Source organism: Eptesicus fuscus, chromosome 1 (genome assembly GCF_027574615.1).
Source record: "Eptesicus fuscus isolate TK198812 chromosome 1, DD_ASM_mEF_20220401, whole genome shotgun sequence".
NCBI lineage: Eukaryota > Metazoa > Chordata > Mammalia > Chiroptera > Vespertilionidae > Eptesicus > Eptesicus fuscus.
In genome coordinates this window covers 10,972,312-10,991,408 of record NC_072473.1, presented here as the reverse complement: position 1 = coordinate 10,991,408, position 19,097 = coordinate 10,972,312, and the positions used below count along the sequence as shown (strand labels likewise).

Sequence of the window (19,097 nt, the reverse complement as noted above, 5' to 3'; positions counted from 1 at the left end):
GAGGTCAAAGGAAGGGCGTCATATCCCCACTGTTCTTCTTTGGAAAGGAGCTCAGCATTGGAGAAGCGATGGTGTTAGAGGGAAGATGAGCTTGAAGGATCCTGGCCTTCGGGAGGGCAGCTTCCGTTTTCTCTTTAACAAACACAATCATCTTGTCAGTCTCAATGTCAAGTTTGGTTTAGTGCTTTCCTAGAGAAACATGTCTGTGTACATTTATTCCTTGTGAAGCCATCCAAAGAGATTTAATTCTTTGGCAGTCATAATTTTGTGTGATTTCTTTAATTGCTAATTTGTTTAAATAGCTTTAGCTTTACAGTTTCCCTATAGGAAATGTTACTTTCATTGCTAATTGCTAATTGACATGAGTCATAGAGATTGGAGGTACAGTATGTGGTACTGACTGGCCAGGGAGGTGAGGAGGGGCGGCAAAGGTTGCTATTGCATCAACTGTAGCAAAAACACATTTGAATAAGAACCAGGCTCTGGCTGAGCAGAGGTAAATGTCACATTTACAAAGAGATCATCTTTGAAATGAGATTTTCTGCAAAGTGTTGATTCACTTTGTAAGATTAAAGGGTGAGGCAGAGAGATCAAACAAAATCAGAGCTACCCAAACTCAACATATTCAACTCTAAATGAAAAACCCAAGTGCAAGTTATCCTGTACCCAGTAACACTTTTAAAGGTGGTTCCTGGCTGGCTGTGAGGAGTTTCGTAGCTATGACTGCTTTTCTGAGCCATTTCTCTCCTGCTCCCCCCTCCTCTTCACAGGTTTAAGGGAAACCACAGGCTCTGAGAGTGATGGGGGTGACTCGAGCAGTACCAAATCGGAAGGTGCCAATGGGACAGTTGCAACTGCAGCAATCCAGCCGAAGAAAGTTAAGGGAGTAGGTTTTGGAGATATTTTCAAAGACAAGCCAATAAAGCTAAGACCAAGGTCGATTGAAGTAGAAAATGACTTTCTGCCGGTGGAAAAGGTACGTTCAACAGTTTCTCTTTCATTCCAACATAATGTGGAGTATCCAAAAGTACTTTGTAGGGTGTGGTGTCTGAGACGTCCTGCGCCTCCTTTGGGGTTCCAGTGTCCTCAGATACTAGCTGTTGGCCTGCTCCCCTTTACACATAATCCCTCTGTGTGGAAATAGCTTTCCTCCAAAGACTCATGCTCAAATTTGCTGCTTTTCTTTTTATTAATTTAAATTTTATTTTTCAATTACAGTTGACATTCATTTTATTTTGTATTAGTTTCAGGCATACAGCATAGTGGTTAGACAGTCATATACTTTACAAAGTGTTCCCCCTGATATTTCCAGTATCCACTTGGCACCATTCAGAGTTATTAGAATATTATTGACTACTAGAAGTCCGGTGCATGAAATTTGTGCACTCGGGAGGGGGGTGGTCCCTCAGCCCAGATTGCCAGAGGGCACAGGCCAGGCTGAGGGACCCCACCAGTGCACAATCAGGGCCAGGGAGGGACATGGGAGGTTGACCAGCTGGGGAGGAACCTCAGGAGGGCGCCAGGGCATGTCTGGCCCATCTCGCTCAGTCCTGATTGGCTGGACCCCAGCAGCAAGCTAACCTACCAGTCGGAGCGTCTTCCCCCTGGTGGTCAGTGCATGTCATAGCGAGTGGTTGAGCTGCCTTAGCATAACATTAGCATATTATGCTTTCATTGGTTGAATGGACTACCGGACACTTAGCATATTAGGCTTTTATTATATAGGATATTCCCTATGCTGTACTTTACATCTTAGTGACTATTCTGTAACTACCAATCTACTTCTCAATCCCTTCACCTTTTTCACCCAGTCCCCCATCCCCTTTTCCCTCTGACAACCATCAGTCTGTTCTTTGTGTCTATGAGTCTGTTTCTATTTTGTTTGTTCATTTACTTTGTTCTTTTAGTTTTACGTATAAGTGAAATCATATGGAATTTGTCTTTCTCTGACTGACTTATTCCACTTGCTGCTGCTTTTCTTACTGATCTCCTAGCTCTGGAATGTTTCCCAGTTTGACTTTTCAAATGGACCAGCACTTCTCCATTTTTCTCCCCAGAAAAGACCCTCATGCCTGGACCCAGCTAAACAGATGGCCTTGATATTTTTCAAGCACCCCCCAATCTCTCTCCTCTCCTTGTACATTTCTCTGATACTTTGTGCTTGGGGGTGTTGCCTGGTTCTGCAGTAGAGAAAAGGGGTTATGCATTTTTTCTTTAAGAGTTAGGTGGGAATGATTTCGGACTGCCTAAAGGAAGTCTCCTGCGTGTGTGAACGATGGAGATGGCCCACGCTGTGACTCCCTGGGTTGTTACCATCAGGAAGTTGGCTTTTTCCTTCTGCCTCTGGTTCTGGGTTGGCGAGAAGCAGACAGTGTGTTGCTGCTGAGTACGCGGTTGCCACAGCAACACACCCAGAACCATCATACTTGTGGCTGTTAATGACGTCTACTGTGGTACACTTCTAAGCACCATAGCCTTGCTTGGGATTTGATAAATACTATGGAATTTTCCAGATTGTAATAAGCTACACTTGTGCTGTGCTTGAGGAATGTTTGTTAATTCGATTTAGTGCTGAAATGTTTGCTTTGATGTTTGTGCTGGCAGGCGTGGGGGATAGGGCATTGGAAAGATTTCTAATGCAGGTTTATTGGTAGGTTTTAAATATTGTTCATTTTTCGATGAGCTGAAATTTTTAAAGCTGCATCATTTTCTGCAGCTGTAGAACTTTCATCCACCTCCCTCCCCACTACTTCCCAGCAACCATGCCTGATGTCATGCATTAGAAACAGAATCTGAAAAGGAAACTTTTGGACACTTAATACCATCAGTAGACATTCACTTAATACCCTATGAAGAAGGTGGAAAGGGCAGATGTTTAGAAATTAAAGACTTTCATTTAAACTCTTCTTTTGTTGAACTTCTCTAAGCCAGTATTGTTTCTTTAAGTAGTCAAGTTCGTAGTATCTCAGCTTGTGAGCTCATTTCAATTTCCCATGGTCATTTTGAGATTCTTGTAAATATTTACAAAAGAGCAAGTCCCCATCTTGGGAAGGAATGATGTATGTGGTTTTTCTTCAGGTCCTTCTAGTAATTGAAATGACCCTGATCATTGACTCAATGCCCTTCCCTCACTTAATCTATCCCAGCCCCTTTTCTGTTCCTTAAACATGCCACACACACTCCCACTGAGGACCTTTGCCACAGAGTACCTGGACACTCTACTTCCACCTGCCCATCCAGTGTCCTGCCTCTCTTTCCAGGGAACTTGGCTCAGACCTCACCTTTTCAACAAGGCCTGCCTTGGCCTACTCATTCTGAAACCTGCCCCTTTAGCCCATCCTGATTACTTGCACTGCATTTTGTTTTGTTTTCCAAAGCATATACCCCCCTTCTAAAATAATAATCATGTTTATTATGCTTATTATTTGTTTGTTCACTGGTGTATGCTATGCGTTTACAAGAGTATGTGGCACACAGTGGATGCTCAGTAAATATTAGTTGAATAATATTAAAACTGTATTAACATGGCACTTTAGAGATTATAGACATCTATAATAAGAGGGGGTTGGGTGAAATAATATAACCGTTATATAGTTGAAAACGAAGTGGCTATATGGTTCACTGCATCTTTGTGGAACAGATAGATTTATTGCCTTGGTCTTGGAAACATACGATGTTAACTTCATCAGAGTAATATATATATGTACATGTGCTCGTGTGTGTATCTTGATTCATGATTTGTTTGCAGAATGAAACCATGTGCTGGCAGCAACCTTAACCTGCTTCTTATGGTGAAGCCTCTGGGGAAAACATAAACTTCCCAACCTGCTTTACAGGCTGTGGACAATTTTTACAGCTTCTAAGATGATTCAAAACTCTGTCCACCCCCCATTGTTGGCGCCATGGATAGTTCCATAGATTTATGGACCCATTATGTTATTGCACAACTTGGCATGAGAGCTGATGAGTGTGATCATATTTTACTAGTGCACAACCTGGTTCCCATCGCATTTGAGATGGTTTTGTGTCCAACATTCATGTTTAAGGAAGGAAATTTCCTTTGAAAATTGAGCTCACTGTTGATTTTATAGAGGGACAAATTGAATGTCATGTGACAGCATTTGTTAGGTGAGGCCCAAGCAGGTCTTTCACGCAGGCTGGGGTAGTTGGCCTTCTGACATGGCTGGTGTGATAACTTGGATGAAGGAAAAAAGGAATCAGATAATTGCTACCAGCTGCAAGCATCATATTATACTTTTCATTCAAGGTGGCCAAGTTTTGAGATCCATTTTTCGGAGTTAATTTTGTGCTGATCTTATCTATGCTTCAATTCACATCCCTCACCCAGAGTGGTTGAATGCTGATGATTCTACACCCAGGAGAGAGACTTCATAACACTCCCCACCCCCAACAATAAAGAAATAATGAGTATTCTTGCTTCTCCTATTGAGCTATAAGGAAGAACCCCATTTATGAGTCTTTTTAATACTACCAATTAGATATACCTATGAATGATTTGTTTACTGCACCATTTAAATGAAATATTTATACATTAAATGATTTAATGTATAGGATTTTTCTTCCAGTAGATGGAAGATGGAAGGGTGGGGCACAGAGTAAACAAGATTGGTTATGAGTTGATAATTATTGAAACTCAGCGGTGCTACATGGGGGTTTATTACACTATATTTTTGTATATGTTAGAAAATTCCCTTGATAAAAGGTTAAAGAAAAAAAAAAGAAACTTGGCAAATGTGCCATTTAAACTAAGCCCAAAGGTAAGTATGTATTATATCCAAATAATGGAAAATACAGTGTAACTATGGATGAACCAGTTAAATATTGTAAGATTAGAAAGGCATGGCACCATTGTCCTAGCTGGTTGCCCCTGACAATGTCACTTAGCCTCAATAGAGCCATCTATAAAATGGGAATACTCTTTTTTTTTTTTAATGGGAATACTCTTTATACCTATCCTAATCCATAGGACTTTTAACCTTTTGCACTCGGATGTCGAGTGTGACTCGACACGGTTAGCATCGGTAGCAGCTCGTATGTCGAGCCACTCTCAACACGTAGTTTCACCGCAGGAGGAAGGGGGATTTTTGTCTATTTTTCCAGTATCTTTTCTTGTTTTCATTAGCATGAAAGGACAAGTAAAATGTAAATGCCGTCTCAACTGATGCCAAAAAAGAAAAAATGAAAAACCGATAATGCGTGTGAAATTTATTAGGAAACTAGTACATTATCTTCTTGGAGAATTCAGAGATGGTACACTAACTTCCAGGGGTAGATTATTATCCACTAACTTAGAGCAACGTTTAGATGGAAAGCTCCATATAATCACACCTCACCCTAACAAAAAACACAAAGATTGTGTTGTTTGTTCTAACAGAAAAATCAAAGGAGGAAGAAGAGAGATGATTTATATTTGCGAAACATGTGAATGTAAACCAGGTCTTCATGTCGGTGAATGTTTCAAGAAATATCACACCATGAAAAATTGTAGAGATTAAAATTACTCTTTGAATGTATCAATAATTTGAAATATAAAAAAAATCCAAATAAATAAGTTTGTATGAAAAGAAACTCCAGTTTTTTATTCTACTGCTGCGCTTTGTAAAATCTGGGGTATTTAAAAAATTAAACCCCGAGTAGAATAAAGGAATCGAGAAAAAAGCAAGCGAGTGCAAAGGGTTAAAAAAGTTATATAGCTAAAAATACTTCGAAAGTATAAAGGTAATTCATTTCAACTAGTATTTTCTAAGTGCTCACTATATGCTTGGTACTGTGTACACAGTGGTGAACAAGACCTGGTTGCCGCCCCTCAGAGAGCTGCAGAAAAGTAAACCATAGCACAGTGTGGGGAATTCTGTGACCAGACTGAGAACACAGTGCTGTTCTGTAGGAGCCCTCAGACGTGGCAGGAAGTGGTGACTTGTTAGGGAGGCTGGAGAGTATATGTTCTTGTGGGTGGGTATCCACTTCCTCCAGGAAGTTACGTTTAGAGCCAAAGTAAGTGATGTTTTCCAGGCCTACAGGAAGTGACGTTTAGGCTGAGACCCATGGGTCCAGTAGACATTCATCAAGGAAAGGAGCTTAGAATTATCGAGGTGAGAAGAGCAACATGTATAAATGCTTTGAAGGGAAAAAGAAATGGCACAGAGTGTGTGTCAAGGTTCCAACAGGAAGTGGGGAAATGGAGAAAGACGCAGGGTCCAGATTAGGAAGGGCCTGGTAAGACATGTGGAGTTTACACTTGATCTGAAGAACAATAGGGAGCTATCAATGGGGAACTATTTTCAGCACGAGAGTGACATGATCTGATAGGTGGTCTAGAGAAAGTATTCCAAGCTACAGTGGGAGGAGTGGATTACAGAAGACAGGGTAACTAAAATTCAGGAGAGAGGTTAACAGAAACGTATAGTGGCTCTCCCAATAAATTCCCCCAATCTAGGTTCTAAACCAGTTAATGAATAAGATGAATCAGTGGAGAATCAAAATATTATTTGCGCTCATCTTTTCAGTATGGCTATCCGGTTGACTCAGCACTGTTTATCGAAAATATTGTCCTTTCTGTGCTGCACCTTTGTCATAATTCAAGTGGCTATGTATGTGTGGGTCCATCTTTGGACTCTGTTCTGTTGGTCTGTTTGTCCTTGTGCCCATTCTATACTACCTTAATTACTGTAGCTTTATAGTCAGTCTTGATATCTGGCAGTGTAAGTCCTCAATCTTTGTTCCTTTTCAATTTTCCCCTAGCTATTCTTGGCTCCTTGTATTTTCATACAAATTTTATAATCAGCTTGTCAATCCCGTGCTCCCCCCCCAAAAAACAAAACAAAACAAAAACAAAAACAAAACCCTGGGATTTTATTGGGTTTGCATTGACTCTGTAGATACTTTGGGGGAGAATGGACATGGTATATTTCTCTATTTATGTAGGTCTTATTTCACTTTGTTTAAATTCCTTAAGCTGTACACTTATGATTTGTGTATCCTTCTCTACCTATTTTATATTGCAACTAGAGGCCCGATGCACGAAATTTGTGCAAGAGTAGGCCTTCCTTCCCCTGGCTGCCGGCACCAGCTTCCCTCTGGCACCAGGGACCCAGGCTTCCCTCACAGCCCCAGCTTCGTCCTGAAGGGTGTCTGATCTAATTAGCATATTATGCTTTTATTATTATAGATGTTTGTTATTGTTGAAGGTAAAGTTGGATGATATACAGTAGATTAGTGTGAGAGCCAAATGGGCCTGCCAGCTGATTCCTAGAATTAATCAGACTCACCCACCCAGTCTCCTAAGGCAGACCCATGTGACATAGAAGGACCTGCCCCTTGGGGAAGAGTAGACAAGGCCAACTTCCAAGAGGAGGAAAGAGAAGAGCTGATCTGAGCTGAGCACGCCCAGTTAATTTTTTACAAATTCAACTTTTTTTATTTTATTGATTTTTACAGAGAGGAAGGGAGAGAGATAGAGAATTAGAAACATCGATGAGAGAGAAACATTGATCAGCTGCCTCCTGCACGCCCCCTACTGGGGATGTGCTCGCAACCAAGGTACGTGCCCTTGACCGGAATTGAACCTGGGACCCTTCAGTCCGCAGGCTGACGCTCTATCCACTGAGCCAAACCAGTTTCGGCAAAATTCAACTTTTAGAGAAGTCATTTCACTCTCCCATGAGAGATTGAATGAGTGGGCAAACAGTTCTCGTAGTGTCCAATTGTGTCCAAATGCCAAAAGTGTCCAGAGAATGTCCGTTTGGACTCCCTCTTACTGGCAGGAAATCTCAAGATAAGAGAAGGACATTTTCTCTCTTAACCACTTTGAACTGTTGTCCTAGGTAGTTTGGGGGAATATTTTGAAGGTAGAGTCAAGAAGTTTTTTATGTGGAGGGGGATAAGGGAGAGTAAGGACTTGAAATGATACCTTGGGCAACTGGTTTAACCAGCTGGATGGATGGTAGTATCATTTCCTTATTAGAGAACAGTGGAGGACAAAGACTTTGGGAAGAAGGTCATAATTTATTTAACAGAAACTTATAGCCTTAGACTATAAGTTTAACAGATTTAGTCTTAGACTAGCTGGATTTTGAGGTACTTATGGGACTATCAAGTGAAGGCATCCAGCAGGCAGTTGGATAAATAAGTCTGGTGATCAGGAAGGAACTATAGATGTAGGTTTGGGAGTCATCAGTCTAGAGAGTGGGTTGGAAGAAGGCAACACAGACAGGACATTACCGTCATGAATATGGCTGGTTCTTTCTGTCTCCCACCTGTGAACCTAAGAGAGAGTTTCCTTATTAGGATGCTTCCTTGTTATTCCAGGCTGGCCCCACTATTTTTCTAAACTCCTTCCTTTGTACTAGCGACTCAGATGACACTCCTGGCCAAACACTTAGGGAAAGGAGTGTCAGGTGTTACATATGGGTGGGTAAATTACAGGTACTCAGGTGAGCCCCAGGACCTTATCTGACATGTCTTTGTATAGAGTAATCCTGGCTTTGCAGTGCCAGCTCATTCAATGCCAAGGCTCTCTAGGCATAACTAGCATTGGCCTCCTTAGTTATTGGGAAAAACAGTCTTTTGGACTGGGGCTCTTCAAGTAGCCGGATTGGAAAATATATTTTCCCAAGTTGGTTGTTTACTCTATTGGATTCCTTTTGATAAGCTCCTTTCTAATGGTCTTCCTGTCATAGCTGATTTCCATTAATGACTTCTGATATCTCTCTTGAAATGATTCTGGTTTCTTTCTACATTTTCTATTATATTCCACAACCAAACACTATGTTTGTGACAGTCTCTTTTTCAACTCTAATCATTTTGAATCTCATTTATAGAATCACAGTCATACAAATTAATGCCTTTATAATATCAACATTGTAGCTTTTACTTATAACAGGGAATTAGAATTAAAATCGTATATAAATGAGCTACTAATCACTTTTTAATCAGCCAAATTACAGTAAGATAAATTTTAATATTTTCACATATATCTCAGGCAGTCTTTTTATTCATTTTAGTAAAAAATTCATCAAGTTGTATACTTAATAAAATTACAACATTTAAACATTAAAAGTGATGATTTTAGTTCCTTAAAAATGAGAGATTTACTAGTATGTGTCTAATCCTTTGAAGACTAGAAATAAATCTGGGGAGTCTCTAGGAGCTAACTATATATTCTTTGACTAATGAAACACAACTGGATCAAAAACTTGTGATTATCTGAGACCTATAGTATTGGATGTTCCTTATTCATTGCCCTAGCCAGTTTGGCTCAGTGAATAGAGCATCAGCCTGTGGACCAAAGGGTCCCGGGTTCGATTCTGGTCAAGGGCATGTACCTTGGTTGTAGGCTCCTCCCCAGCCCGGACAGGCCCTGGTCAGGGCTCCTGCAGTAGGCAACCAATCGATATGTTTCACATCAATGTTTCTCTCTGTCTTTCCCTCTCTCTTCCATTCTCTCTAAAAAATCAATGGAAAAATATCCTTGGGTGAGTATTAACAAAAACAAAGAAAAATAAATAAAGGTGATTAAATGTTTAAAAAAAGCCTATGTGACATCTCTCGAGCAGTTGGAAAATCCATGGATTTTAATGTGCACGGGTATTGACATAATCACCACTGGTTGCCTGGGCTGAATGAACTGAGATTTTCAGACTTAGGTTTATGTGTTATCTTTCCCCAGAGTGTCTCTGTTACCTTTCCTTATGTAAGAAAAGTAAGGAGAGGGCCGTTTGTATGGAAGGGGAACTGGAAACAGAATTACAGGGTTATTCTTTGACATGTTAGGTGCTATTTACTGTTTTATATATGCCAACAAATACTTTCTAAAGCACTCGGCATAGAATATTTTCTAAGAAATGTTTAATTACAGCCAGTTCATCACCAAGAATCATATTTTCAGAAGGCCTTCAAACTGTGGTTTTAGGAGTATAGTCGTTATTAAGCATGTAGGCCAGACTGCCTGGGTTTAGATTTCAACTCTGACTCTTCCTGGGACAAATTACTTAAGTATTCTGTGCTTTAGATTCCTCATCTATAAAATTAGAATATCAAGGAGACCTATCCCATATGGTTGTTATGTGGATTAAATAACATGTAAAATGGGCAGAAAAGTACCTGGCATGTAATAATCACTTGAATAACACACTTGAATAACATTCAGTTATTATTGTTGCCCTTCTGATTATTAGAACAGAAGGAGTACCTGTCAACAGCACCATAGTTTCTAGGATATTTTTAAACTTTTTATTATGAAAAATTTCAAACTCAGAGAAGTAAGATTGAATTTTGCTATAACTGTGATAGAGGTTTGTTTGACATCACCAAGTCTTAAATATCAGCCATTAGAAAGTAAGTGCTATGATATTGGACCTTGTCTGTGTTAATCACTCTTGTATTTATAATTTCTTGAAAATCATTGTTAAATTATAGTTGGCCCTCAGTAAATATTTGTGGACTGGATACATGAATATAATGTTTTGTCCCAACCCAATCAAAATTATAAAGGAAGACTCATTCTGTTTGGGGTGTGCTTGTGGTCTGGCTACAGATTCACTCTTCCATTTGTTCATTAATTGGCTCATTTATTCATTTACTGAAGCTTTATTGAATGCCTTTTATGGATCAGCAGTGGCAGCTCTAGAATTTCTAGATAAATGAGCTAAGGAGTGGCAATCCTGGTTCGGTGGCATGTCTGGATGCTGTAGTATTAGCATAATACATGCATATTTTTTACCTGGCAGGTTATTTATTTGGGGAAAGGGTGGGTCTGGATTAGTTAATTGGAATGGAGTTAACATCTCCTCCACATCACACCTTGGATCAGCTGTTATATACAGGTCTCCCATTTAGTGCTTTGGGTTGGCACTACATGGGAGAGAAGTGTGTATGTATAAAAGTCATTATGATGCAGGGGAATGGGCTAGCAGACATACTAGTATGTCCAAAATATCAGAGGATTGAGAAGAAGGATCTACTGACTTTCTTGGAGGTCTAGAAGGAAAGTGGTGTATCAGAGAGATCTTTTCAAGGAAAGTAGTATTTGAGCAACATGTTAAGAGATAAATGGGAATTCATGGTACTTGCAGTGCGTGCATAGACATAGAGAGAGCATGGTTATGGAGAAGGGTTGGGTTTGGCTAGAGCCGTGGTCGGCAAACTGCGGCTCTCGAGCCACTTGCGGCTCTTTGGCCCCTTGAGTGTGGCTCTTCCACAAAATACCACGGCCTGGGCGAGTCTATTTTGAAGAAGTGGCGTTAGAAGTTTAAGTTTAAAAAATTTGGCTCTCAAAAGAAATTTCAATCATTGTACTGTTGATATTTGGCTCTGTTGACTAATGAGTTTGCCCACCACTGGGCTAGAGTGTAGGGGACGTGATGGTGGTGGAGGTAGGGAGTTGGAGGGGAGGTGGACCCTCTTTCCCTAGGCTCTGCCAGCTCATTCACAAGCTTTACTTCTTCTGGGTGGGCTGGTGAGTTGGTGGAGGAGTTCTGTAGGGCAGTGGCTTGATCAGATTGGCACTTTGGAGAGATAACTGGGGAGGTGCCGGGCATTGTGGAGTGGAGATCAGAGAGGAAGTAGCTGGGAGAGTTGCCAGCCATGAGGCTTTGTGGTTGATGACTAATTGGCCAGGCACCAGAAACTTCTAGTAGCTCTTGGAAAGGGGCAGATGGACCCACCTCATGCTCAGTCTTTGAGTTGGGCTGCCCTAGCCCGGTTTGGCAGCAGAACTGACAGACAAGCCAAGTTTCCTTTCAAAGAAAACTCCTTTGTGTATTATGGAAAGCAAAACGCTAGGAGTCAGCATTCAACTCTTGTTAATAGATAGGCTAAGGATATAGAGATAATAAAAAGAAATATAGTTACGAGAGCATTGCTAAATACATTTACATACATATACTCATGAACATAATCATATATGTCTATATCACATATATGTTTATTTGTGTGTGTATATATATATATATTCAGCAAGCTTGTCTTCATAATTAGTTTTAAATAAACTTTTAAATTTTCTAATAGTTTTACATTTATAGAAAAGTTGTGAAGGCGCTGCAGAATTTCCACACACCACACACAGTTTCCTCTATTGTTAACATCTCACATTAATATGGTACATTTGTCACAACTAATGAACCAGTCAATATTAATACATGATTATTAACTGAAGTCCATCTTTATTCAGATTTCCTTAGTTTTTACCTAATTTCCTTTTCCTGTTTCAAGATCCCATCCAGGATAACATGTCACCCTGTCTCCTTAGGCTCCTCTTGGCTGTGACAGTTTCTCAGACTTGCCATATTCTTGGTAACCTTGGCAATTTTGAGGAGTTTTGCAGAATGTCCTTAAATTAGCATTTGTCTGATGGTTTTCTCATGATTACTAGTAGACTGAAGTGATGGGTTTTGAGGAAAAAGACTACAGAGGTGAAGTGCCATTCTCATCATGTCATGTCAAGGGACCCTGGTATCAGTATCCCTTGACTTCTCACTGTTGATGTTGACCTTGGTCACCTGGTTGAGGTAGTGTCTGTCAGGTTTCTCCACTGTAAAGTTGTCCTGTTTTTACCCCTCTTCTACATTCGACTCTTTAAAAAAATCTTTATTGTTGAAAGTATTACATATGTCCCCCTTTTTCCCCATTGACCCCTTCTAGCCTACCCCCGCCCCCCACCCCAGGCCTTCACCACCCTATTGTCTATGTCCATGGGTTATGTATATATGCATACAAGTTGATCTCTTCCCTCCCACCCACCCACGCACCCCTGCCTTCCCGCTGAGATTCAACAGTCTGTTCCATGCTTCTATATCTCTGGATCTATTTTGTTCATCAGATTCCACATATGAGTGAGATCATGTGATACTTGTCTTTCTCTGACTGGCTTATTTCGCTTAGCATAATACTCTCCAGGTCCCTCCATGCTGTCCCAAACTATAAGAGATCCCCTTTTTTTTTACTGCTGCATAATATTCCATGGTATACATGTACCACAGCTTTTTAATCTACTTATCTGCTGATGGACACTTGGGCTGTTTCCAGATCGTAACTATTGTAAATTGTGCTGCTATGAACACAGGGGTGCATAAATTCTTTCTGACTACATTTGACTCTTGAAAAAGAAATTACTGTGTGTATCTCACACTTAAGGAGTAGGGAGTTATGTTCACCTCCTTTAGGGAGAGTATCTGCATAAATTATTTGGATTTCTTCACAGGCAACTCATCTGTTCTCTCTCATTCTAATTAGATTTTGATAGGGTGATTTCTTATCTGTCCTCTAAATTCCAAATGCTAATTCTGTAGCACTTGTATCACACTTGCCATTACTGCCTGGTGACTTCTCCCACATTTGTTTTCTTCTGTGTTATTAAAACAGGTCAATGTCTTAGTTACCCAAGCAGATTGCAAATTTTCTTGAGGACTGGGACAGCATCTTATTCAAAGCCCCCTACAGAATTGGACACAGTGCAAGCAGTTAATAAATAAGGAATAAATGATTTTAAGTCAGTTTAATTTAAAAATGTAAAAATTAACCACAATTAATAACTGAAACAGATCATTAGAGTCAAAGTATATAAGAAACATGGTAAGGCTACTATTGACAATATCTTGATTTGTGAGCCATTCTGAATTGGTACTAGTGGTTAATAGGGTGCTTATTGTGTGCCTGGCACTTTTATAAACACTTTACTTATATTACATATTTAAGCTTCCTGACAACCCTATACGCTGGTGCTATTATCTCCATATTATAGATAAGGAAACAGAGGTGCAGAGATTAAATAAATTGTCCAGTATCACACAACTAGGAAGTGGCCCAGCTGGAATTTTGATCTCAGACTCTCTGGCTCTAGAATTTGCTGTCTTAACCACTGGCTTCAACTCATTGAAGTGGTGCTTAAAATGGTATCTCAATTGGAGAAAAAACAATATTGCTATTTAAACATTTCATTGCAATCTGTTAGGATACTACTGATGGCATGGCTGGCAACAGTCTTTCTGTATTTTTCCTAGGGGAAGTGTTTCTATAAAGCCATGACTGTTTTTCCTTCCTTTTTTTCTCTTTTGTGAATGAATAATTTTTGTGTAGTACAACTACTTTTATTTCTTTAAAATACAGGCATTTTCACAATGGACATATATACAAACCATATTCTAGATATCTCTCACTCCCCAATCATATTATCTTTTGAAATATAGTGGGCTTTTTATTTTCTCTCGGACATTTTTAAACAGAAGTGGTTGCTAGGTCCTGCCAAATAAATACTCCTTCAGTGAGTTCCTTGTCCAAATGGTCACACCTGTGGGTCCCAGGAGGCAGCCTAGATTCCTGCAGTAACGTAGGCGAGGGAGGAGGACTTCTCTCGAAGCCACCCAAGCCATGAATCGGCCCTGGCTTCCTGAACCATAAACAAATGTGAGCTTTGTTCTTCCCATTGCTCATTTGGTCCCAAGTATGACTCAGGGTTAGGCTGGGTCCTTCAGACTCCGTGCCTTTGGCTGTTGGAAGGAAGTGGGAGGTTCCAGTGCAGTTCTGGGACCTTTTCAAACTGAAGAGAGGAGGCTGACTGCATGATGGGAGAAGAGGTATTTCTTTTTCTACTTTTAGAGATGTAGTAAATCCCCTTAACCTTGTATCTTACCTATACTATTTTGTAATAAGACTTGTAATGGGTTTGCCTTGGTGGGTTAAAATGAAGTGTATGCCAGCTAGGATTCCTCACAGAGGGGGAAGTAACCTAAATGTGGAAGATTATTTTCTCAAGTCAAATGTTGCACTGGAACTGTTTAGCTGTTTTAATCCCCCCCCACCCCACCCCTTTGCTCAATTCGGCTATTAATTTTTACAGATGTTTTCAATTTCTCAGTGTTGTGGGTTTTCATGTGCTCACACTGCCGTGAGTAATTGAGATGGGCAGTTTGTACAAGCAGTAACTGTTACACCATGTCACTGAGATGTTTAGCAATTACAGATGTTAGTGCACTAAGCAAATGCAGCTTGCTCTTCAGGTTCCACGCAGAGCAAGCCAGTTATCGGACATTTCAGTTTGGGGGGCATGGACAATTGGAGTTTTCCTTGTGAATGGAGAAGTTGTGTGTAGTGACATCTGGATGCTGTTGAACTGTTGTTCATAGAAATAAGGATATTTGGCTAATTTTGTAGTACTGGGCATTTATATTCTTTTGCTCATATACAGAGTAAAGACACTAAATTATTTTATTTTCTAAAAGTTTGCTAGTAATAAATAGGTGGTCTTTTCTCCCTGTGAGTTGCTTATATTTGTCTTCCTAAAAGCAGAAGTCTGTCATTTTCCAAACACAAAATAAAATTCCCTAAATAAACCACAGGATAAGTGAGGCTTACAATGCGTCATATGTCTTCCATATTCCTCTCCCTTGTTGAAAAAAAATTTAAAGGAGAGAGTTGATGAGATATACGTCTTTTCCCGTTGGCTTTAACTTATTTAAAATTAAAAAAAAGGAAAATAGCATGACAACAGGAAACACATTATTTTAACACATTAAGAGTAGGAGAACTTCTTGAAAAGCTTTTTTAGTGGTGTCTGTTGCTTGCCTAGAAAGATGTGAGTAGCCGAAACTGGTTTGGCTCAGTGGATAGAGCGTCGGCCTGTGGACTCAAGGGTCCCGGGTTCGATTCCGGTCAAGGGCATGTACCTTGGTTGCGGGCGCATCCCCGGTGGGGGGTGTGCAGGAGGCAGCTGATCGATGTTTCTCTCTCATCGATGTTTCTGACTCTCTATCCCTCTCTCTTCCTCTCTGTAAAAAATCAATAAAATATATTTTTTTAAAAAAAGAAAGATGTGAGTACATGGAGCAGTTGGCTAAAATAATATATATATATATATATATATATATATATATATATATATATATATATATATATACACACACACACACACACACACACACATACATCTGCAGGCCTGAGAGAATTTTCCTATTGAAAGGTAGCTTCAGTTTGCTATTATTATTATTTCTTACTATTGCTGGATGTCATCATTCTGAGTTCTAAAAAGTACAAATCAGCAAACTTCTTTTCTATTGATTGTTTTAGAGAGTGAGAAAGGGAAAGAGAGGTTTGTTGTTCACTTAGTTATGCATTCATGGGTTGCTTCTTGTATGTGCCCTGACTAGAGATCGCACCCACAACCTTGGTGTATTGGAGCTGTGCTCTAACCAACTGAGGTACCCAGCCCTGACTTGAAAAGTAGAAATCAGAATTAGATATTTACTGGTATATTCCAAACTCAGATGGTGACTCTGGGAAATGAGTGAAAGCCTGATTGACTGTAAGATGTGAATTATGGAAAAGTCTCAACGATAGCATTGGGCTCTCTCTTAGGAGCCTCTGTAGCTCTCTTAGGCTGAGGCCTGGAGATGGGACAGGAAAGGTAGTCCCTGGGACCCTTAAAGGGTTTTTGACCTGTAAACTACTCATTGTACTGTTGAGTGATCCCTGAACCCTTTGCTTGTTTGTTTCTCAAAATGGAAATAACTATCTTACTTCTCTGATTACAGCTCTTTGCAATAATTATTATAATATTAAAAACTCAAAGGTAAAGTATATGAGTAAGTAAATAGACATTTATCTTAATCCTGTTATCTAGGAATAACCATAATTAACATTTTATATATATTCTTCCAGACGTTTATCTGAGCAAGAAGGTGCATGTAGCACACGTCTCTCTTTTTTTTTGGTGTTGTTATTCCTCACCCAAGGATATATTTCCATGATTTTTTGAGCGAGTGGAAGGAGGTAGGGGGCGAGAGAGAGAAAGAGAGAGAGAGAGAGAGAGAGAGAGAGAGAGAGAGAGAGAGAGAGAGAACATCGATGTGAGAGAGACATATCAATTGGTTGCCTCCCACATGTGCCCCGACTGGGGCCGGGAACAAACCTGCAACTCACATACATGCCCTTGACCGGTAATTGAATCTTCAACCCTTCGGTGGCACAGACCGGTACTCTATCCACTGAGCATACTGGCCAGGACACACATGTCCCTCCTTATACAATAATGAGGCCATATTAACTGTCCAGTTTTTAAAACTTAACATATTATGGATCCCCTTGCTGTCAGATAGCTGCGTGGTCTTCCATTGTAGAGATAAATCACCATTTATTTAACTAATTCCCATCTGACAACTATTTAGGTTGCTTTCACATTTTTAATATTAAAAACATTCTTGTATATGCATCATGGTACCTTCCCAGATTGTTTCCATAGGCTGAATTTTTAAGAGGGGAATTTCCAGGTTAAAGGTTGACTTAATTCTGGTTGTTTTGTTTTTAATGAAAATAACCCAAGTATATGGTAAAAAAAAAAAAAAATTCCAACGTAACAAAAGTAAAAATTTCTCAATCCCACATTTAGCTTTACTTCCCAGTGGAAATCCCCATAAAAGCTTTCTATATAGTCTTCTAGAAATGTAGAATATTTTTAATATGGTAAAATATACATAATATAATACGATTTTATCGAATTTAAGTGCATGATTCATTGGTACTAAATATATCCACATTGTGTATAACCATATCACCATACAACTCCAGAACTTTTTCATCTTCCCAAACTGAAACTTTTATTCATTAAACATGAACTCTCCATGCCCCTCACAACCACCATTCTACTTTCTGCCTCTATGAATTCTATTACTCTAGATACCTAATGTAAGTAGAGTCATAAAATATTTTTCCTTTGTGTCTGGCTTATTTCATTTAGCATAATGACTTCAAGGTTCATCCATGTTGTAGCATGTGTCACAATTTCCTCGCTATTTAAAATTGAATAATATCCATTATATATATATCAGAATATGTTTATCTATTCCTCTATTGATAGACATTTAGGTTATTTCTACTTTTTTGCTGCTATGAATAATGCTACAATGAACATCAACATACTGATACCTGTTTGAGTTCAGCTTTTAATTTTTTGGGGTATATCCCCAGAAGTAGGATTGCTGGATAACATGGTAATTCTATTTTTAATTTTTTGAGGAACAACCATACTATTTTCCACAGTGGCTGCCACCATTTTACAACCCATCAGCACTGCATAAAGGTTCCAATTTATCCACATCCTTGGCAACACTTGTCATTTTCTGTGTTGCTTTTTTTTTTTAATAATAGCCATCTTAATGGGTGTTAAGTGGTATCTCATTGCACTTCGAATTGGTATTAATGTGTGTTCATGTTGCCTATCACTAAGAGAAAAGGATATCATTTTTCTCCATCTTTGAATGATGAATTGAGGACAAAGTATTTGGGATACTCATTAGCTAGCAGACCAACTATACAATCCCACCAGATTGCAAATTGCTTAAAGGAAGGACTATGTTACCCTGTTCCCCCAGCCCGTAAAGAGAAGATGAGTGGAGAGCCAAGGTCTCACTTTTTCAAGAGGTTTAATGGTGACCAGGACTGCTGCTTCTCACATTACCCTACCAAAAGTTTTGTGGAGAGTAGATTCAAAACAACTCTTTTGAGAAAAGATTATTTTCTCTTTTGTGCTATTGTTAATTCTAAGTGATAGTTCTTGATTCATTTTACATAGTGAGCAAAGTCAGTTTTATGATTGATTTTTTTCTCCTCACCTTCTGCTCTAGAATTTCTTAGGGGCAGGAAATAAAAGTCGTTCATTTTGCACATTATTTGCTGAATCAATTGATTGAATTGATATTCTTCACTGTGGTGGACTGAAGTATTTATAAGTATTTCATAGTGGCTCTCTTTTGTTCTCATATTAGTAATTCCTAATATTTATAATTCTAAAGTTTAGTTCCTGAATTTCAAGGTTTTAAATTTTCTGTGTGGCCATTAATATGATGATGCCTATGAACCTAGCTAGCCTTTTTCTTGCTGATATTCTCACTGATTATAAAATGGTATTCTAGACAACTGAGTTTCAGTGGGATGGATTAAGTTTAATGCTCTACGAAAACCAGCTAATTTAAAACTAGTTATCCAGCTTACTTTGCATGGTGGAGTGTCTTTACTTACATTTAAAGAATGTAGATCACAGAGATCATTCAGTCAATCAGCAACCCGTTAATGTACTTTTGTGTGGCAAT

The 19,097-nt window shown here is 39.3% G+C and overlaps 1 protein-coding gene across 1 annotated transcript in view; it reads left to right on the top strand.

Moving 5' to 3' along the window:
• SH3KBP1 (SH3 domain containing kinase binding protein 1) overlaps positions 1 to 19,097 on the top strand; it is a 339,627-nt gene that overhangs the window by 198,029 nt on the left and 122,501 nt on the right. The window contains exon 6 of the mRNA XM_008154559.3: positions 771 to 976. Within this exon, the coding sequence (XP_008152781.1) occupies positions 771 to 976 (206 nt within the window). The remainder of the gene's footprint in view (positions 1 to 770; positions 977 to 19,097) is intronic.